Source organism: Ips typographus, linkage group LG6 (genome assembly GCF_016097725.1).
Source record: "Ips typographus isolate SLU linkage group LG6, UJ_Ityp_2.0, whole genome shotgun sequence".
Taxonomy (NCBI): Eukaryota; Metazoa; Arthropoda; class Insecta; order Coleoptera; family Curculionidae; genus Ips; species Ips typographus.
In genome coordinates, this window is record NC_138427.1 from 716524 (window position 1) to 739818 (window position 23295).

Below are 23295 nucleotides of genomic sequence, written 5' to 3' on the forward strand. Positions count from 1 at the left end.
TTATAATTGCCACCAGTTGGTCTGTGGTCCAGTGTCATCTTCATACGGTCGTTGTTTGGTTTCATCTTCTCTCTCTCAAGTTCCCGAATTGTGATGGATCCCTTCTGTAACGAACACTGGTCACACCGTTTACACCATTCCTCAACGTCCTTTCTGAAGTTAATCCAGTAAAATCGATCTCTTATTCTAGCCAAAGTCTGGTTTACTCCAAAGTGTCCTCCTCCGCGACTGTCATGTAGTTCTCGCAGCACATTCTCTTTGCAGGAATTGGGCAATATTGTTTGGTAAACAAAGCGTTTTCCGTCTGGACTTTCCCATTTGCGAGTAATTAAGTCATCTCGCAGTCGAAGCGAATTCCACTGCAACCAGTAACCCCTTACTGTTGGTCCATATCTGGAAATCTGTTGCCAATCCGGTTTCAAATCCTTCTCCAACCATCTTCTGATTACTTCCAAATCAGAGTCTGAGCACTGTCCTTTTATTATGACTTCCTTAGAAACGCTGCTCTTCATTCTTTTTGTAGCCTCTTTATCTGTCACCTTCGCGATTTGACCAATCCTCCAACCATTATGAATTTGTCCTTTCCGGTACCTTAAGTCACTATCAAAAACTTGACGATCCTCTACATATCGCGGTAAATGTCTTTCCGGATTCTTCATTTCCTGCTCCTGGTTACGCCAGTTCTGCGGTGTCGGTAAACGAGACTGCTGTCTGCAATTCCATTGGTAATGTCCTTTACGTCCACAAACATAACATGTAATGTTTCTTTTAGCAGAGGAGTTCCGGTGATTTGTTCTGATATCCTGATTTCGTCGGCACTGTTCGTTTGGAGAACAAAACCGCTGTCTGCAATTCCTTCTATAGTGTCTTTTGCGTCCACATCGATAACATTCCACTCTAGTGATCGGACGTGATCGTTCTAACTGTGTGGACTGGCCATTTGCTGATGCTGCCATTTGTTGCACTAATTGGTCGACCATTGATTCAATTTTATTTATTGATGTAGCAACATGATCGGCTGGCGGCTCTCTCTTCTCTTGAATAGTCTCTGGCTGAAAGTCATTGCACGCAGCTTCAACTTCCAGCGCTCGAACCAGTAATTCGCTGTTGTTGCTCCCTTTGAACATCTTCAGCCATTTATTTACCTCCAGATCTCGAATCCCATCTACAAAATACTGTGCCACAAGTTCTTCTTGGATTTCATCCAGGACGGCTGGGTAAGCCAGATGCACAAGGCGACGAATTTCGGTTTCAAACTCTTCTAGATTTTCACCAGTTTTCTGCTGTCTTGCCATTAATTGCGTTCGATACAGTCCTTTCTTATGTTGATCCCCATAACGACGTTCTAATGCAGCTACTAATGCTTCATAGTTGCTTCGTTGGGCGATAGGCAGAGTCTGTAACAGCTCCAATGCAGGTCCTCGTAATGCCACTACTAGTGCTACAGCCATTTCCTTGGTACTCCATCCATTTGCATTTGCAGCGGCCTCAAATTGGAGTTGGTACATTGCCCATGAAGTTTGACCGTCGTATGTGGGAGGCTTGATCTTGTTGAGCCCGTTTCGGGTGATCACTGTAGAGCTGGCTCCTCTGCTGTCAATTTTCCGCTCTAAGTCGCGTAGCTTTATCTCGACGTCATTCTGAATTTTATTGAGACTATGGATTACATACTCTTGGATTTCTGTCTTGGTCCCCGCTAGAACGTTCAATATTTCTACGTTACGCTTTTCATGCCGCTCTCTGTCTTCTTCTTTGTCTTGTTGTGGAATTCTTTTTTTTTGTTTTTCCTTGTTTTGTTGTCGAATCCTTTCTTGTTCTTCCTTTTCTTGTTTAAGCATTTCCATAATAGCTGCAAGTTGGGCCTCCATGTTTGCACTTTGACGTCTTGTTATTGGCATAAAATAAATTTAACACACCACTGTTCCGAAAATCTCTAGTCCGGTTCTGAACACAAGTCTCTAACCCGAAGTTTAGTTCCAATTCACGTCGCACTAAAGTCTGATCGCACTTCTGACACCAATTGTTACGATTTTCCCGTGGGTTCACACAAAGTCAGTTTAACTCAACAATTAATAACTTTATTTACACCAAAACACTCCGTACAATAATTAACTCAGCTATTAAAAACACTACTACAATTCCACAACTATTCCACTATTTAAACTTTACCGCGTTCCCAAATTTACTACTACTCTACTACTCTACTCTCGCGGTCGACACCGCGTCTTTTATATTTGCAAACTACGTTCTAGAATGACCGCGAAACGCTTTGCGATTTGCTTCGAATATTCAAGATCTTCCAGGTGTCGCTTCCTAAGTGTGGCCTACATTAACACGCGCCCGGCCAGATATTGCGGCGCATCGGTTTCATCGAGTATCGAGCATAGTAGGCCCAAACCGTAACAATAATATGGAAAAAGTATAACCTAGCCCGAAAAAGAAACCTATTCTCAGATGAAAGAATTATTAACCAAAATACGGATGATGATCGATCTAATAGGACCCTCAATAACAAAATCAGAAATAGAATAGGCCATCCGCACATTCAAAAACAACAAAACATCTGGTCCCGGTGATACCGGTAGAGCTCATAAAACTACTCGATGATAGAGGCAAGGCAGTTCTTCAGAAACTCTTCAACAAGATATATGAAACTGGTCAGTACCCCGATCAATGGCTGACATCAACCTTCATTCCCCTGCCAAAAAAGAATAAAGCAAGGAAATGCGAAGATCACAGGCTTATCAGTTCTATGAGACACTCCTTGAAACTATTTCTCAAAATAATACATCAGAGAATATTTGAAAAGTGTGAACAAAACATCAGTGACCCACAATTCGGATTTAGACAAGGCCTTGGCACTCGAGAACCACTAGTGGCAACACAAGTACTGGTACAAAGCTGTCACGACCAGCGGAAGGATGTGTGCCTATGCTTCATAGACTTGTGACAAAGTACAACACCACAAATTACTAACAATACTGAGACAAATGGATGTGGACGGCAAAGATGTTCGCTGCATCGAAAATCTCTATCTGAATTAATTTGCTCACATAAAGATCGATGGAGAACAAAGTAATAATGTTGAAATCTGCAAAGGAGTCCGACAGGGATGTGTGCTTTCGCCACTGCTATTCAATTTGTACTCTGATAATATCTTCCAGGAAGCACTTCAGAATGTTGAGAAGGGTATTAAAGTCAATGGAACATGGATTAATAACATTCTCTTGCGTGACATTTCGGACGATCTGGATAAGATTAAATTGTGGTGCGACGCAAATCGGCTTTGTCTGAACATGTCAAAGTCCCATTTGATGGCGTTCAACTGTGTTGTTGATGATTTGCCGATGGGCGGGGCTGCAATCGCGTCTGTAGAGGACGTTCGTTTTCTCGGTCTGAGTGTGGATAGAAACTTTAAATTTCATTGTCATATCGAACGTCTCAATAAAAAGTTGGCGCTCGGTTGTTACTGTGTTCGAACTACGCGCAGGGAGTTGGGCATTGATGTCGCCCGCACAGTATATTTCTCTCTAGTCGAATCACACTTGAGTTTTGGTCTGCCCTTTTGGGGCTCTTGTTCTAGAGCTTTATTTCATTCAGTTTTTGTACTACAAAAGAGGGCTGTTCGTTTCTTGTCTGGCGCTCATCCGAGAGCTCACTGCCGGCCTTTTTTTCTGTCACACAGAATTCTCACCCTGCCTTCATTGTTTATTCTGGAGACTGCGTGTGTCATTCACAAACATAGATTCCGCTTTCCTGATTACCGTGGGAGGATGGCCACACGTGGGTCTAACAATATCCCTCTGCCGATACCTCGTTCTGCTCTTGTCAAGGGTTCTCTTATTTATAATGGGGTCAAGATCTATAATAGGGTGGATCAGCAGATCAGGCTGCTGACTGATTTCCGGTTGTTTCGTGGGCGTCTAAAGCGGCTCCTCCTTGAGCGGGCAGTTTATTCGGTTGATGAGTTTCTCCAGTAGGGCTACATGTATATTTGTTTAAAATGTTATTGTGGGTTTGTTTTAGTTACCGGTTTATTTATGCTGTTTTATGTATACTATTTATTATTTTACTTATTTTATTTATTTATCTATAACCGCTTTGTCGATAAAGCTTATTAGTTTTGGACAATAAAGCACATTTATCTATCTATCTATCTATCTATCATTCGCTACGCGGATGACACGCTATTGATTGCTGACAATATGTGCGATCTCCAATCTTGTCAACGTTAGTAGGAGAGCACAGTAAGAGAATGGACTTAAAAATAAACGTCAAAATAAATGATTGTTATTCATCAACCAGATATATTAAGAAATGTGGGACTAACATCGGACGGATCATGAATTGAGCGAGTGAACAAATTTAAATACGTTGAAGCATGACGCACTGAAGAGTGGACATCTGACCTAGAAATAAGATGTCGTATAGAGAGCGCCCGCAATGCTTTCATGAAATTCAAATGCATCTTTACAAATACGGGCTTTGACCAGAACCTAAAAATGAGATACATAAAGTGTTACGATACATAGTGTGGGTATAGCGCAGAATGCTGAAAATCCCATGGACGGCTCGAGTAACCAACGAAAATGTCAAACGAAGATTAAACAAAGAACGTGAACTATTGCTAATGATCAAAAAAATAAAAACAGCATACCTAGGACACATAATGCGAAATACGAAGTACCAGCTCTTGCAACTGATCATAGATGGGAAGATAGAAGGAAGGAGGGGAATAGGAAGGAAGAAGATGTCGTGGCTGCATAACATAAGACAGTGGACTGGCTTACTTACGAACAGTGTAGAGCCTAATACATACGACCAGAGACGGAACATAACATAAAATAAACATTTTGTGCCCGCACTTATGCAACACCTTGTATAGCCAAAAGTATTTTTTTCTACAAACGCATAAAGAACTCAACTTTTAACATGCTGCCGAACTATTCAAAGTAGCGTTTTAAGACAGAAGTTTTAAAAGTTAACAAATAATCAAATATTTCGTATCACTGTCGGGACTTGGTCTTGAACTCGTACAAAGAGGAACAACAATGTTCGTTACCGAATTTGTTTGTCAATAACAACGACAACGAGTAAATAGCTATTATGGCACTTATGCAAAGCAGAACTCGCTTTGCTCGTCATGCAAACTTGCACTTTTAACCCTCTATCATAAATAGCTACTAAGTTGTAAAACCAAATGGTTGTGATCAATTTTCGTATAATGATTTTCCTTTAAAAAAAATCAAAAGGAACAACGATTACGACTGTGTCACAGTATGGCGCCACTCTGTATCTATGTGCATTTATTATATGAAGGTTTGTTAGATAAAGAAAGGCGAAATCATTTACAACCGAGACCAATTAAGTCCAATACTCTTTTGACACTTAAGGGTTGTCAGTAATGTTGACATTGCCAGTGACTGGAGACTGTAGCCTGCGGTATTCTAGCTAATATTAAATTCAAATGGAGTTCCTGATAAGTCGAACTAACTAATGTGCACTCATAGCTCAGTTGGTAGAGTGTTGCCCCGTAAAAACAGAGGTTCTTGGTTCGAATCAAATCAATCAATTTTTAATTTATGTCCAAGTGCCAAAAATAGTTTCCTTACATTAATACATTTACAGACAATAAACAACTCTATTTGAAGTTATCTAAAATGTTTTGGTTGCACCAAACCACTTGCTAAATCTCTCACGATAAATTTAATGAACCGAAATAAATTTTCATTTTCTAATTACCTTATTTACAAAACATTGAATTATGTTGTAATCAATTAATTACATAAATAATCATTAATCAATTAATTTGTTGACGATTTCTATAAGAGTGAAGCAAAATGTATATATTTATTACAGATAAATGTAAAAAGATTACTGTTGCTTTGCGGAGCGAATCGGTCCGACAGAAAAAAAATTAACACTATTCTGGCATCAACATGTTTGTTTGCTAAAAAGATAATTTATTATTAAATGGATCGATACAAGATATGTACAGGGTGTCTGTAACAAATTCTACCTCATATTCGTGGGGTAAATATGACTTAATCAACTTATTTGTTTAATCCAAAAGTGGACGGTTTTTGAAATACAGTCAAATTAAGATTTAAAAAATTTTAACAAAACTCTGTATCCCGGAGGTATTTATGAACAAAAATTTAGAATCCGTTTTTGATGCAACAAGAGCTGTAGCTAGTTTAAATTTCAATTCTAAAATCCTACATTATAATACATAGTAAATAGTCTTTTCTACAATCAAGCACAAACTAATATTAAACTTTACATTTTTGTGTAACTTGTATTGTTGTGTAACTAAGACTTGAAACGGCATCAGTTTTAGTATTCTCGATAACATTTTTGTAGCTTGCTACCAAAGATAGCAGTAGGTACTTCCTTTTTCCGGGTGGTATAATTGGGAGCTCCTTTTTTTCTAGGTTTTCCCTCTATATCACAGACGCAAAACACCTTTAACACAGAAAAACTTGACGTGACCCAAAACGGAATTGTCTATGAACGGAATTGAATATGTAAATGTATTTTTTTATGTATTATGTGAGGTTATGTGTTAGGTTAGAGTCACAAAAAAGGAAGAAACGTAAACATATGCAATGTTGTCAAGTTCATTCGATGCTTAACTAAGTGTTTTCATTTGACAATGCGATGGAACTCAATTTTACCTAAGTGTTACTTAACAGTTAAGTGTTCCTTAACTATTCCCTTCTTAAGGTGTTTGCCGGGGAAACGGGCATTAATCTCATCACTTTTGAGGGAAGAATTAGAATTTGAGATTATTATATTAATATAATATAATAAACTAATGTTTTCTCATCGCGAATAAGAATGTCACAGTAATTGAAACTCCTAGAAAATACAGCAACAAATTGAAAGGTCATACTCATAATATTAAATTTTTAATATTTTTAAAATTTTTACGGAGTTTAGAGTGCGGTTATTCACGACATACTGAAGAGATTGGGCCCTATTCTCGATACACTCTGTGTATAAAGGTTACCTTGTGAATGGAAATTACACGTTAAATTCTTAAGTGTTAAATATTCGAATACCCAGCTCCAAACATCAAACAACACTTATAGAATTGATAAAGAAGTGTGTGTTCTGCGTATTTAGTATGAGATTATGTTCTTACATAGTAATTTTCTTGAATTACAATAAAAATATGAAGATAATACACATTTTCCGACAATTTGCAGCCTAAAGTTCTTTAGAAAATAAAATTTTTCTTTCTCATTTGAGAGATAAAAGTATCACTTTCACTACATAGGAAGGGAAAGTGCCACCCGAGACACTGAAAGTACTTTCCTCCCTAGGGAGGAAAAGTCACACTTTCTAACGACAGTTTGTCACTTTCTTGACAAACATAGTTTAGTACAACACCTTCTTTTTCAGCCAGGTATTAACATAGTATGAAGTACTCACTTCACGTCCGTTTGAACAAAATCACGCAATTTTCAAAATGCGATATGAAATAGACTAATCACAGACAATCTTCAGCGTGCGATATGAAATAGACCAATTACCAAGCTAATCTTGAAAGTAAACAATAGTATATTGTATAACAAGGGTGAATAAGATGTCCATATCGCACGAGGACGAAAATTCTGAATTCTGGAATTCTGATGATCGGATCGAGGTATTCTGAAAACGGTTTACTTTTGCATTAGAATATTAGGTAACAATTGCTTAAACCCACATGTTTTCACCCCAGAAATATTTGAAAAGATTTAGTGCACACATACCTAATAATAATAATAATAAATTAGCAGAATGGACAATTTGGATTCAAAACAGTATTAACGGAATCACCGATCTCAAAACTTGAAAACAAAAAAATCTTAGAAATGAGGTGCCAGAGATAACTGCCCGAGATCGCTGCGAACTTAATTATTTGAAACGCGAATAACACAATGCTCTGCATGGGGTTTAACCTAGATGCAAAACAAAATTAGGGAATTGTTGCAAATCAGTACATATACAGTATAGTGCAAATACATGGTAAAAAACAATATGGTAAATCTTCAATTTAAATTTTTTTTTTTTTTTCGAAAACCCTTTGAATACGTCAATTATTATTTTTGACTGTGCTTTATTTTAAAATTTTGCTTTCAATTGTAGGTAGGTTTCATGATTTATACTTTTCCTCAGTAGTTGCCAAGAAAGTGTATCAACATACGTAATAAATGAACTTTATTTCTAAAAAGAGATAATTCGTTACAATACTCAAACTAGCGACCTTCAGCAGTTATGTAATGGGACATCTTAGCAACAAATTTATTTTAACATTATCCAGTATATCTGGTGATATTTGAGCAATTTCTTTTTGATGCGGTTCTTTAACTGTTCAAGATTGCTAGGTCGGTTTCTGTATAAATTGTTTTCAAGTAATCTAATAAAAAATCCAATGAGCTTAAATCCAGGAGTCTTGGAGGCCATTCTATCGGCTTTTTCCTCCCAGTCGATTTACTTGGGAAACCATTATTTAAGTAGGCTCTTACGGCAACGCAGTGGTGTGAAGGCTCCCCATCCTGCTGTAACCTCAAATCGTTGTTATTTGGAAATAGTTGGTTCAGATGTGGTAACAGATAATCTTGACGAGATTGAATATATCCAGCATTATCAGTAAAATTTTCTTTAAAAAAGTATGGATCTGATTGTTTGTAATTCCGGCCCAAACATTTATCTTTTGCCGAGAGTGGGTGGGACACAATTGCATCCAATGTGGATTTTGTTAAACTGTTATCCAATGCTACTTGTCGTGTCTATTGTTGTATAGATCTTCTTGAAAATCAAAGAGTACGTTCAGGACATTATGTTCTCTCTAACACCCTTGGTACATAAACAGCTATTAGTGTTTATTTTACCTGAAGGATGTGACTTTGATAGTCCTGTCAGTCAGTGAAAATGCCAAAAGCTGGACAAAATTTTAGAAAATATAAAGAAAATGCAGCAAAAGGTAACGAAAGTTTATTACCTAAAAAGTCAAGAGTATCCTAGGATAGGAAATACGTAGATTTTATGGCATGATAGATAAATGCCATTGCTAATATTAAAAAAGGTTTGAAGGCGTTATAAGGGGGCGTTATGACGCCCGCCTATAATGCCCTCAGGTTGTTATGAACACTATAATCTACACCGTTTCCAAGGTATCATTTATCCAACCTTCTTTCGCAAATAACAAAAAAGGTCCCTAAATGAAACAAGAAATTAAAAAATGTCTTTAGACTTTATGGTGCACCACAAAAAAGTTGGGCTAAAGAAAACAGACCCCCAAAAAAACACTATGTAGCTTTTCGTACAGGTGGCTTACCTACGTATCTTGTTCTACTACTAACTATAGACCTAAGCAGCAAAATTAAATGACAACTTGACCTGTTTTGAGGTCCTCACATCCTTCTGCTATGTATTTTATGAAACACGTTTTGCAATTAATGCGTTACACACAATCGGAGAATAGTAAATACATTATGATGCACCTTCGAGCTGTAAAACAAGAAGTACTTATACCTAAGTTACCTACGAATAGGTTAGCTAAATTTAGAAAGTAACTGAATATATGTAATTTTATTTGTGTTCTTTACCAAAACTAATTAAAATGATAATATTTTTTTTAATTACACATTCCCACAGAGCAGATATGCAATAAAAAATAAATTTATCTTCGCTGCAATGTACAAAAACACTATAATTAATGCCACAGTAAATATCCGATAATTTTGAGTATAAAAAGTCCTACTAACTGTAGCACCATATACATTTTCTGAGACTTCCTCTAGAACAAGACTTCTCAGTGTTATTCCAAATCATGAAGGTGGTTGCGTTGATTGCATTGGCCTTTACTTTAGCCAACAGTGCTACTACTGACTTAGTGAATCCGTGGGAATATAGATTCCGTAGTTCGCTTTTCCATGGAGCTAAGCAGACACCTTTGTATATGCCAAACTTCAAAACACAGTATGACAGCAACAACTTGTTCTTCGGAGAAAGTAAGTAATTTTTCCTTAATTAATCAGGGACAAGAAAATTTTAAAGTGTTGCGGACAATAATTAAAAATTTAAACAAACTTTTTCCACCTTTAGCCGGATTTGAACCAGCGATCTTTGCGTTTTCGATGATTTATTAGATGAGATAACTAGAAATATACTTTAATAATTCAATTTTTTCTTCTCTACAACGTGACAATATCATATTTGATACCCGACGTTACGGTTTTTGTTTACCATCATCAACTTTCATTTTTCTTATGGTCGCCATATTGAAATGTTACATTTTCGATAAAAATTTTTTGTTCTGACTACGGTGAAGTAATTGGTAATTTTGCGGAAATCAACAAAAATTATGTTTTTTTGTTAATGTAATATAATTTACACTTGATATGATTGACACTTTGTCATAGCTACTTTCTTTCCTTTTCCCTCTAAAATATGAGCACGTCACATTTAAAGTAGGTCGTTACGGTTTTTGTAGATCATCATATATTTTATTTTTCTTTCAAATATGATTTTATTTTTTTACTAGGAATACATATTATAGAGGGTTTTTGCTTGAAATTTGGTATTGAAAAGCCAATTTCAGAATTTTACCTTTTTAAGTAATATCAATTTTGTTTCTTAAATTTACTAAAATAATCCTCCTGGTAATTTTCTAGTAGCTTTTCGCTCAAAATTTGGCCTAAAAAAACTTATTAGTAATTTACCGATTTCACAAGTGGCCCAAATTTTCTAGTTCTTCCTGAAAATATTCCAGGAGTTTTCCACTGAAAATGACCTTAAACAATTAATTTCAATGTTACTCTTTATATCAAGTGGTGGTTGTCTAAAGTTTCCTTAGGAAGTGAAATATCTCGAAAACGGCGGATCATAGACGACGTTCGGAAAGAAATGTTCATTTAGTTTTCCGTACTTACGGTAGAGGACGTTATTTTCAAAATTGCGGTTTATTCTAAATATCTCAAAAAAATCAAATGCAATGGTATTGCTTTCTATTACCTATGAGCATAAAGAATCCGATTATCTATCGTGGTCTGAAAACTGCAGGTACTCAATCTTTTTTGTAATACGAGATATCTTGGAAAATCGTTAAAAAACGACATTTTATAACTGTAAAGGTGTAAACAGGTGTAAGCATTACATTTACTGACCTAATAACAGTTTTTTTTTGGAAAAAACAATTTTTAGTTTTTGCTAATTATTTTCTCATCTTCTGTAATTATTCCTCAATATATTAGAGTTTATCAGATAATTGGGCTCAGAATAGGGCAACTTTTCTCCAATGTAACTAAAAATGTATCTTCTACAATTTCTGAAATTCCTATGTAGTTACTCTGTTATTTTACTTTTCCATCTTATTCTTCTTTATCAGTCAGTTTCTGTCCACTCCTGAACAAAGGCCTCTTTCATTTGTTTCCATGCTGTTTTGTCTTTTGCTATATGGTACCATCTTCCTTCCGCTATTCTCTTCACATCATCCAACCATCTCCTCTGTGGCCTGCCGACACTCCTCTTTGTTTGCCGTGGTCTCCAGTGTACAAGCTTTGATACCCATCTGTCCACACTTAGTCTGGCAACATGCCCAACCCCTTGCTACTTAAGCTCCGCGAACGCCGAAAATTGCCCGTTCCATAGCCCTTTGCATTATCCTCAGATTGTTAGTGTACTTCTTGATTAAAGCCTTTGCCTCAAGACCATATGTTGCGACAAACAGGATGCATGCGTTGAAAACCTTTCGTGTAAGGTTTATAGGGATATCAGGGTTTTTTACTATATTGAGTTTTCCAAATGCTATCCATGTCAGTTTGATTCTTCGTTTTATTTCCGCTATTTGGTTTTCTTTTCCCATGTTAATGACCCATTTTAACGAAATACATATCCATGTTTAACTAGCAGATTATAGCTAGTAACTGAATTCTATGTTTGTAGAAATGGACTTGCTAGAATCTAGACAATTAAACAACTACCAAGATAAGAGAATGATGGTATCGCAACAGGCAATGAAAGAGCTTTTGTTGGAAACCGAACAATTACTGGAACAAACACGATTTGGTTAATTAGCATCTTGAGATGTGCCTCAATTACACTTAATCATTTTAATATTTATAGGCAATTTAGATATCGACCAAGTTGAAAATCTAGTAAGCCACCTGAGTGAAAAAATGCTTCAGAGGCTTGAAGAAATTGAAGAAACTTTGTTACAACAAGCTATTCAGCAAGTCTTTGAAGACCGACCTAACGTGCTTACTGCCTACGAATCTGATATTGTTAAAAAAATGGCTACGGTAGCGTTAAATGCCAGTCCCACTTTATACCTAAATTTACTTACTGGATTGTGTTTAGGAACGAGCTGCTATGGTCTTGAGGAAAATTGCCGAAACAATCACTTCTTACAAAATGATAGGAGCCGAAAACATCGAAAAAGAGTCTATCAAGATGACTCTGCAAACTGTTTTGGCAGTACAAATGCTGAACCAAAATGTACAGCAAAAGGAGTCAATGTCAATGATCGAGACCACCAAATTTATGAACAAAGTCGAACAAGTTTTGGAACAAACTATTATTGATGATATTGAAAGGTTAGTGTTTTGATAACTTTCTGAACGACTTTAACGTTTGGGCATATAGGGCTGTAGCAGAAAGTGACAGAAAACTTAAACACATCCAACGCAGGGTTCAACTTTCGAATGAACAATTGCAAAAGGTCAAGCTTCTTGAAACTACCAATAGGCAGCAAACCGAGGTAAAAGTTATTACAGGTGGTAGTAGGTTTTATTTAGGATGCAACATCTAACTCTGTTTCAGACGATCAAAGTTATTGAAAAAGTCAAGCAGCAAATGTTGCAAAGCCTTCAAGAATTGAAAATCAATGAAGTGGCTATAAGAATGGCCAACATTTCTCTTAAAAAATTGCTAATCAATCAACAATACAGGATGCAACAAGTTTCCTTACAGCAAGTTAGTAATATGGATGACATGATGATGAATGGATTAACAATGCGAATGATGCAATGAGTACCGCAAACCTTTAAAACATAATACCTGTATAGTAAAAATACTGCTATGTGAATATATTCAAATAAGCATTATGTTGTTTTTTATTCCAAAGTTATTCCATTGAGTATAGAGATGCATGTTAAGGCGTTACGATAAATGATAAATTATGGTTTTACTTTATATCAAGGAGAAAAACACGTTTTTATTTGGTTTTGTAGTTATTTAATTAGAATCACATCCCAACTAACTCACGGCGATGTATGACACAAAAGAACAAAGCCTGACAATCTCAGAACTAAATGTCATTCACTTCTTCTTAAGCCTCCCATACACGTGCGAACAATTTGCACAAAGTCGGTGTTTGTACAAACGCCTGTTTGTTTATACGCTAGCACATACACGTAGCAACCTATTACGCAAACTTAATTTCGATTTGGGGTATTGTTCGTTGAACATGTCAGATTGCTGTGCCGCCATTATTCTGACCCTAGTAGCTGAGAAAGGAATAGTTAAAAGAAAAAAAAAACTAAAAGTGTGCTTTCCGCTGTTTATCATTTGTTGTCTTATTCGCCATATTGGAGAAATAAATAGCAACAAACTAAAAAAAAATTACCAAAATTATACTTTTTCAATAACAAAATATAAAAGAAACTCGCCCATCTTGTTCTGTTAGCTTTGTGCAACCGGACATTTGTTAAAATTTTAAGATGATTGAACTTTTAATCCTAAATTCTAAGGGTCGCCCCGACCTAAACACATAATGTGAATTTTTTAGTTTTACTTTAGTTTTAGTTTTTTTTCTCCATAATGGGATTTTTAAGCACAACAGAAATGTTTGGCCTTACGGCATACTAATTTTTTAAACTTGGGTCTTGCTGTCTCCCCTTTGAAGAAAGACAGCCGGCGTTTCACCTTGTCATATGGGCTCCTGAAGATGGGTACTTATGTGCCCGAAACATATGTCGAGCGGCCCCTCTAACATTTTTGGGGGGCTTGAATAAATTTTTTGTGGAGAAGGCTGTGTGTTCTTTCCCATCACTTTTATAAAAGAAACTGCCTAACAGTGTCTAGGAGCAGGAGTTGACTAACCCAAAGTTTGCACGACAGACGACAGTAGGTACCATACACGTCAAACAAGTACTCAAATACAAACACCGAATTTGCGCAAATTGTGCAACTTTAAATAGAGCAACTCACATCGTCATAGCAGCGGCTATAAACTTAGCTTCTGTCGTTGACAATGATACTATTGATTGTCTGGGAAACTCCACGCAATTGGCCCACTCAACAAATGCGACAACAAAAATGAATGTAAATATAGAAGGAAGGAGAAAAAGAGACCAAACCGGGGACAAAGTGGTGGTTGCATATGGCAGCCGCAAATTTACGATTAGCCCTGTAATAAGTGTTAAGTGTTTTCATTTAACAATGCTGTGGAACTCAATTTTACCTAAGTGTTCTTTAACTATTCCCTTCTTAAGGTGTTTGCCGGGCATAAATCACATTACTTTTGAGAGAAGTATTTGCCCTCTTATGTGACCCCTATATACTAAAGCAACTTGTCTTCAAAGATCTGCTGGCTTTTGTTGTCCACTGTTTTTATCACTTTAAAACGTTTGTAGTCTTATCAAGAGGCTTGAGATAGGTGATTCGGTCGTCCTCATTAAATATTTGCAAGCAAAACCAGTGTTTTCTTAAAGAACTTAGCTACAAAGTAAATAAGTTAGGTAGAGACATTGAATGAGGTTATAAATGCAACGTACCAGATTTTTGGGCTGTGGATGTCCAGGGTTCTCCTGGACACCTGGTATTTCGTTATATTTTTTTCAGACGGCAGCGTATTTCGTGAACAAACAAATTCCTACATCCTTAGCAGAATAGTTATTTATGTATTAAGCGCAAAAAGTATGACTTTTATGCTCTGAGAATGACGTTTGTTCATTCACAAGCAATCATTCGTGAGCATAAAAGTCACATTGTGCGCGTAATACATAATAGTATATTCTATATTAAGAGCGGAAAGTATATATTTGCCGCTTGCACATGAAATTTGCTGCTTGAGGCGAAGCCGAACGCTGCAATCATGTAAAAGCGGCAAAAGTACTTTTGGCTCGAAATATAGACGATATTTTGCTATTTTTTTGCTATATTTTGCTGCTCTAGAGCGTTTTCGCTTTCTACTAACAATCTAGTCACCAACTTTTTTCGGCGTTTCCATAACAACGCTTGACATACCTGTTTGAAATAACCACATTCCGTCAAAGTGATTTATCGGTGACAATGAGTTCGAGCGACGAAAATGATGTGAGTTGTCCTTCTAATCCACCCCACAGCAGTCGTCGAAAAAATATCGTCTATATTTCGAGCCAAAAGTACTTTTGCCGCTTTTACATGATTGCAGCGTTCGGCTTCGCCTCAAGCTGCAAATTTCATGTGCAAGCGGCAAATATATACTTTCCGCTCTTAATATAGAATATACTATTTTCTACAAACATCGCTAAATATCTAATACAACTAAACTTACTGCGTAGGTACTCAAAAACAGGATCAAAACAATACACAATTGAATACTGACATCGAACTGGTGACACTGACATTTCCAATAATGGCATGCATTGTGGCCGTTGCTCTGGACAGCAAGCGAAAAAAAATTTATTGCTCGCTACCCTTGGCAACGCGCGATAAAGTAAACTCCTCAGTAAAGGGTAACTTTTCGTTGAGATTTGGAAGCGAAAAATGCATCATTATTGAATGTTTGTAGAAAATTAAATTTATTTGGACCACCTAGTCCTAATCATTAATCGATAAAATAAGCTTGTTGTATTAATATAAGATAATAAACTAATCTTTTCTAATCGCGAATAAGTGAATATGATCTTAACTTTAGAAGAATGTCACGGTAATTTTCTAAAAACTTCTAGAAAATACAGCAACAAAATTCAAAGGTCATACTCATAATATTAAATTTTTAATATTTTTTTGGAGTTTAGAGTGCTGTTACTCACGACGTACTGAAGGGATTGAGCTCCATTTTCGATACACTCTGTGTATAAAGGTTACCTTGTGAATGGAAATTATATGTTAAATTCTTAAGTGTTAAATATTCGAATACCCAACTCCAAACTCCAAACATCAAACAACAATTGATTGATAAGGAAGTGTGTGTTCTGCGTATTTAGTATGAGATTATGTTCTTACATAGTAATTTTCTTGAATTACAATAAAAATATTAAGATAATACCCATTTTCCGCTTAACGCCAGCTTAAAGTTCTGAAAAAAAAAACTTTTTTCTACAACCCCTTTAGAAAAAAAAATTTTTCTCCCTCATTTGAGAGATAAAAGTATCACTTTCACTACCTAGGAAGTGAAAGTGCCAACAGAGAGACTGAAAGTATTTTCATCCTTAGCAAATGCACTTTTTTCTACTCCTACAGGGATATTGGTTAATTCCTTAACAGTTTAAAGAACGGATAAGCAGGTAATTGCCAACGGTTGAACAAATACAGAATCCTAGACTTTCCGCAACTGTCCGATATGCAACAGGCAATTTTCAGCGTTTGATTGAAGATTTTGTGCACACATACCTAATAATAATAATAATAATAAATTAGCAGAATGGATAATTTGGATTCAAAACAGTATTAACGGAATCACCGATCTCAAAACTTGAAAACAAAAAAGTCTAGAAATGAGGTGCCAGAGATTACTGCCCGAGATCGCTGCAAACTTAATTTGAAACGCGAATAGAGGACTGTACACTTCGGTCATAAACACAATGCTCTGCAGGGGGTTTAACCTAGATGCAAAACAAAATTAGGGAGGTGTTGCAAATCAGTACATACATAGTATGGTGTAATTACATGGTAAAAAAACAGTATAGTATATCTTCAATTTAAATTTAGTAGTTTTTTTTCGAAAACCCTTTGGATGCGTCAATTATTATTTTTGACTGTGCTTTATTTTAAAATTTTGCTTTCAATTGTAGGTAGTTTTCATGATTTATACTTTTCCTCAGTAGTTGCCAAGAAAGTGTATCAACTAATACGTAATAAATGAACTGTATTTGTAAAAAAAGATTAATTCGTTACAATATTCAAACTAGCGACCTTCAGCAATTATGCAATGGGACATCTTAGCAACAAATTTATTTTAACATTTTCCAGTATATCTGGTAATATTTGAGTAATATATTGTATAATTCTTTTTTGATGCGGTTCTTTAATTCTTCAAGATTGCTAGGTCGGTTTCTGTATAAATTGTTTTTGAAATAATCTCATAAAAAATCCACTGAGCTTAAATCCGGGGGTCTTGGTGACCATTTTGTCCTCCCAGTCGATTTACTTGGGAAACCATTATTTAAGTAGGCTCTTACAGCAACGCAGTGGTGTAAAGGCTCCCCATCCTGCTGTAATCACATCTCATTGTTATTTGGAAATAGTTGGTTCAGATGTGGTAACAGATAATCTTGAAGAGATTGAATATATCCCGCACCATCAGTAAAATTTTCTTCAATAAAGTATGGATCTGATTGTTTGTAATTCCGGCCCAAACATTTATCTTTTGCCGAGAGTGGGTGGGACACAATTGTATCCAATGTGGATTTTGTTGAATGATGTAAACTGTTATCCAATGCTACTTGTCGTGTCTATTGTTGTATAGATCTTCTTGAAAATCAAAGAGTACGTTCAGGACATTATGTTCTCTCTAACGCCCTTGGTACATAAACAGCTATTAGTGTTTATTTTACCTGAAGGATGTGACTTTGATAGTCCTGTCAGTCAGTGAAAATGCCAAAAGCTGGACAAAATTTTAGAAAATATAAAAGAAAATACAGCAAAAGGTAACGAAAGTTTATTACCTAAAAAGTCAAGAGTATCCTAGGATAGGAAATACGTAGATTTTATGGCATGATAGAAAAAAAATGCCATTGCTAATATTAAAAAAGGGTTTGAAGGCGTTATAAGACGCCCGCCTATAATGCCCTCAGGTTGTTACGAACACTATAATCTACACCGTTTCCAAAGTATTATTTATTCATAATGTATAGGTGAAACATAAACAAATTTATTTTAAAAATAAGAAGCTCAATTTAGTAGGTATGTTTTTTCTCCTTTTTGTGCAACTTTCCAACCTTCTTTCGCAAATAACAAAAAAGGTCCCTAAATGAAACAAGAATTTAAAAAAATGTCTTTAGACTTTATGGTGCACCACAAAAAAGTTGGACTAGAGGGAACAGACCCCCAAAAAACACTATGTAGATTTTCGTACAGGTGGACTACCTACGGATAAAGCATACAAACTTCTGCCAAAATATGAACAAAAAATATCATGTACAGGGTGATTGATTGAGTTTTGACCATTTTGACCAACTTCCATAATTTTGATTTTAGCAAAAAACGTTAAATACAAAACTAGAAGATATTTAGGTCTACTTTATTTTTAGATAAGCAGTTATTATACAGGGTGTCCCAAATTTGAGTAACGAACCAAACTTATGTTTTTTTAAATAGAATGACCAACTTTTTATCCGATCTAGGCCTAATTCATGTAAAATGTCTGTATCGATATTCAACTGTTTCCGCAGCAGCGTCCTTGATTGATTGAATTTTGACCACCCTCTTAACTTCTTTAATTTTGATTTTAGCAAAAAACGTTAAATACAAAACTAGTAGATATTTAGGTATACTTTACTCTTAGATAAAGAGTTATTATACAGGGTGTCTCAAATTTAAGTAGCAAACCAAACATGTTTTTTTTTAAATACAATGACCAACTTTTTAATCGATATTTTAATTCTACGTCAAATTCTAGGCCTAATTGATGTAAAATGTCTGTATCGATATTCAAATGTATCCGCAGCAGCGTCCTTGATTGATTGAATTTTAACCACCCCCTTAACTTCCGTATTCTTGATTTTAGTAAAAAAACTAGTTGTAGCAACAGTTATATTTGGGTCTACTTTTACTCTTAGATAAACAGTTATTATACAGGCTGCCCCAAATTTGAGTAACTAAATTAACCCTTAATCACATAGTTGAGGAAACATTGTTAAAGTAACAAATGCTGCGGAAACAGTTTAATATCGATACAGACATTTTACATAAATTAGGCCTAGAATTTGACGTAGAATTCAAATATCGGATTAAAAGTTGGTCATCGTATTTAAAAAAACATAAGTTTGGTTTGTTACTCAAATTTGGGACCCCCTGTATAATAACTGTTTATCTAAAAATAAAGTAGACCAAAATATCTACTAGTTATGTATTTAACGTTTTATGCTAAAATCAAAATTAACAAAATTAAGGGGCTGGTCAAAATTCAATCAATCACCCTGTACTGTAAATTGTAAGTGTTAAAGAAAAATAATTATCAATATCTTTTTAAAACTTTAACACCCTGTATCTCGTTAACTATAGACCTAAGAAGCAAAATTAAATGACAACTTGACCTGTTTTGAGGTCCTCACATCCTTCTGCTATGTATTTTATGAAACACGTTTTGCAATTAATACGTTACACACAATCGGAGAATAGTAAATACATTATGATGCACCTTCAAGCTGTAAAACAAGAAGTACTTATACCTAAGTTACCTACGAATAGGTTAGCTAAATTTAGAAAGTAACTGAATATATGTAATTTTATTTGTGTTCTTTACCAAAACTAATTAAAATGATAATATTTTTTTAAAATACACATTGGCACAGAGCAGATATGCAGTAAAAAATAAATTTATCTTCGCTGCAATGTACAAAAACACTATAATTAATGCCACAGTAAATATCCGATAATTTTGAGTATAAAAAGTCCTACTAACTGTAGTACCATATACATTTTCTGAGACTTCCTCTAGAACAAGACTTCTCAGTGTTATTCCAAATCATGAAGGTGGTTGCGTTGATTGCATTGGCCTTTGCTTTAGCCAACAGTGCTACTACTGACTTAGTGAATCCGTGGGAATATGGTTTCCGTAGTTCGCTTTTCCATGGAGCTAAGCAGACACCTTTGTATATGCCAAACTTCAAAACACAGTATGGCAGCAACAACTTGTTCTTCAGACAAAGTAAGTAATTTTTTGTTAATTAATCAGGTACAAGAAAATTTTAGTGCGGACAATAATTAAAAATTTAAATAAACTTTTTCCACCTTTAGCCGGATTTGAACCAGCAACTTTGCGTTTTCGGAATTATGTTTTTTTGTTAATGTAATATAATTTACACTTGATATGACTGACACTTTGTCATAGCTACTTTCTTTCCTTTTCCCTCTAAAATATTAGCACCTCACATTTAAAGTAGGTCGTTACGGTTTTTGATGATCATCATATATTTTATTTTTCTTTCAAATATGATTTTATTTTTTTACTAGGAATACATATTAGAGAGGGTTTTTGCTTGAAATTTGGTATTGAAAAGCCAATTTCAGAATTTTACCTTTTTGAGTAATATCAATTTTGTTTCTTAAATTTACTAAAATAATCCTCCTGGTAATTTTCTAGTAGCTTTTCGCTCAAAATTTGGCCTAAAAAAACTTATTAGTAATTTACCGATTTCTAAGTTCTTTCTAAGTTCTAGTTCTCTATACCTAAATTTTCTAGTTCTTCCTGAAAATATTCCAGGAGTTTTCCACTGAAAATGACCTTAAACAATTAATTTCAGTGTTACCGATTATACCTCTTTATATCAAGTGGTGGTTGTTTAAAGTTTCCTTAAGAAGTGAAATATCTCGAAAACGGCTGATCATAGAGACTTTGTTTTGCGGAATTTTAAATAGCATTTTCTGGTCCTTTATTTTGTTCGGAAATGTTCATTTAGTTTTCCGTACTTACGGTAGAGGACGTTATTTTCAAAATTGCGGTTAATTCTAAATATCTCGAAAAAATCAAATGCAATGGTATTGCTTTCTATTACTTATGAGCATAAAGAATCCGATTATCTATCGTGGTCTGAAAACTGCAGGTACTCAATCTCTTTTGTAATACGAGATATCTTGGAAAATCGTTAAAAAACGACATTTATTAACTGTAAAGGTGTAAACAGGTGTAAGCATTACATTTACTGACCTAATAACAGTTTTTTTTTGGAAAAAACAATTTTTAGTTTTTGCAAATTATTTTCCTATCTTCTGTAATTATTCCTCAATATATTAGAGTTTATCAGATAATTGGGCTGAGAATAGGGCAACTTTTCTCCAATATAACTAAAAATGTATTTTTCACAATTTCTGAAATTCCTATGTAGTTACTCTGTATTTTACTTTTCCATCTTCTTCTTTTTCATAATCAGTCATTTTCTGTCCACTCCTTAACAGCCTCTTTCATTTGTTTCCGTGCTGTTTTGTCTTTTGCTATATGGTACCATCTTCCTTCCGCTATTCTCATCAGATCATCCAACCATTTCCTCTGTGACCTGCAGACACTCCTCTTTGTTTGCCGTGGTGTCCAGTGTACAAAGCTCTGCGACTTGCTCGATTATGTCCACTACCTTCGTTCGTCTTCTTAATTTTTTCCTTACGGATTGTATTTCGTAAAATAACGCCGAACATTGCCCGTTCCATAGCCCTTTGCATTATCCTCAGATTGTTAGTGTACTTCTTGGTTAAAGCCTTTGTCTCAAGACCATATGTTGCGACAGGCAGGATGCATGCGTTGAAAATCTTTCGTTTATAGGGATATCAGGGTTTTTTATTATATTGAGTTTTCCAAATGCTATCCATGTCAGTTTGATTCTTCGTTTTATTTCCGCTATTTGGTTTTCTTTTCCCATGTTAATGACCCATTTTAACGAAATACATATCCATGTTTAACTAGCAGATTATAGCTAGTAACTGAATTCTATGTTTGTAGAAATGGACTTGCTAGAATCTAGACAATTAAACAACTACCAAGATAAGAGAATGATGGTATCGCAACAGGCAATGAAAGAGCTTTTGTTGGAAACCGAACAATTACTGGAACAAACACGATTTGGTTAATTAGCATCTTGAGATGTGCCTCAATTACACTTAATCATTTTAATATTTATAGGCAATTTAGATATCGACCAAGTTGAAAATCTAGTAAGCCACCTGAGTGAAAAAATGCTTCAGAGGCTTGAAGAAATTGAAGAAACTTTGTTACAACAAGCTATTCAGCAAGTCTTTGAAGACCGACCTAACGTGCTTACTGCCTACGAATCTGATATTGTTAAAAAAATGGCTACGGTAGCGTTAAATGCCAGTCCCACTTTATACCTAAATTTACTTACTGGATTGTGTTTAGGAACGAGCTGCTATGGTCTTGAGGAAAATTGCCGAAACAATCACTTCTTACAAAATGATAGGAGCCGAAAACATCGAAAAAGAGTCTATGAAAATGACTCTACAAACTGTTTTGGCAGTACAAATGCTGAAACAAAATGTACAGCAAAAGGAGTCAATGTCAATGATCGAGACCACCAAGTTTATGAACCAAGTCGAACAAGTTTTGGAACAAAGTATTATTGATGATATTGAAAGGTTAGTGTTTTGATAACTTTCTGAACGACTTTAACATTTGGGCATATAGGGCTGTAGCAGAAAGTGACCGAAAACTTAAACACATCCAACGCAGGATTCAACTTTTGAATGAACAATTGCAAAAGGTCAAGCTTCTTGAAACTACCAATAGACAGCAAACCGAGGTAAGAGTTATTACAGGTGGCAGTAGGTTTTATTTAGGACGCAACATCTAACTCTGTTTCAGACGATCAAAGTTATTGAAAAAATCAAGCAGCAAATGTTACAAAGCCTTCAAGAATTGAAAATCAATGAAGTGGCTATAAGAATGGCCAACATTTCTCTTAAAAAATTGCTAATCACCCAACAATACAGGATGCAACAAGTTTCCTTACAGCAAGTTAGTAATATGGATGACATGATGATGAATGGATTAACAATGCGAATGATGCAATGAGTACCGCAAACCTTTAAAACATAATACCTGTATTGTAAAAATACTGCTATGTGAATATATTCAAATAAGCATTATGTTGTTTTTTATTCCAAAGTTATTTCATTGAGGTGCATGTTAAGGCGTTACGATAAATGATAAATTATAGTTATACTTTATATGAGAAAAACACGTTGTTATTTGTTTTTCTAGTTTATTAATTAGAATCACAACCCAACTAACTCAAGGCGATGTATGACACAAAAGAACAAAGCCTGACAATCTCCAAACTAAATGTCATTCACTTCTTCTCATGTTAATATTAAACTTAACGCCCTCTCCTACATTTAAGGTTTTTTCAAATTGGATTATATTAGTCTGCAAAC

General features: G+C 35.2%; 2 protein-coding genes and 1 long non-coding RNA gene across 3 annotated transcripts; 2 read left to right on the plus strand and 1 right to left on the minus strand.

The window, feature by feature from the left end:
• The first annotated feature begins 9770 nt into the window (after positions 1–9770).
• LOC145730318 (uncharacterized) lies at positions 9771–13094 on the plus strand. Its single transcript, XM_081981482.1, has 6 exons — positions 9771–10001; positions 11935–12057; positions 12115–12290; positions 12349–12584; positions 12634–12748; positions 12811–13094. Exons 1-6 carry the CDS (start codon positions 9821–9823, stop codon positions 13018–13020), a joined length of 1041 nt encoding a protein of 346 aa, XP_081837608.1. The 5' UTR covers positions 9771–9820; the 3' UTR covers positions 13021–13094.
• A 211-nt stretch (positions 13095–13305) lies between these two features.
• Positions 13306–15770, minus strand: LOC145730320 (uncharacterized). The gene is made up of 4 exons (XR_014178588.1): positions 15527–15770; positions 14766–14870; positions 14453–14709; positions 13306–14398 (listed from the first exon to the last, which is right to left on the minus strand). It is a non-coding gene; the product is annotated as an uncharacterized LOC145730320 (long non-coding RNA).
• A 4065-nt stretch (positions 15771–19835) lies between these two features.
• On the plus strand, positions 19836–23007 carry LOC145730319 (uncharacterized). Its single transcript, XM_081981483.1, has 6 exons — positions 19836–20065; positions 21848–21970; positions 22028–22203; positions 22262–22497; positions 22547–22661; positions 22724–23007. The coding sequence occupies exons 1-6, from the start codon at positions 19885–19887 to the stop codon at positions 22931–22933; spliced, it is 1041 nt and encodes a 346-aa protein (XP_081837609.1). The 5' UTR covers positions 19836–19884; the 3' UTR covers positions 22934–23007.
• Positions 23008–23295: the final 288 nt, after the last annotated feature.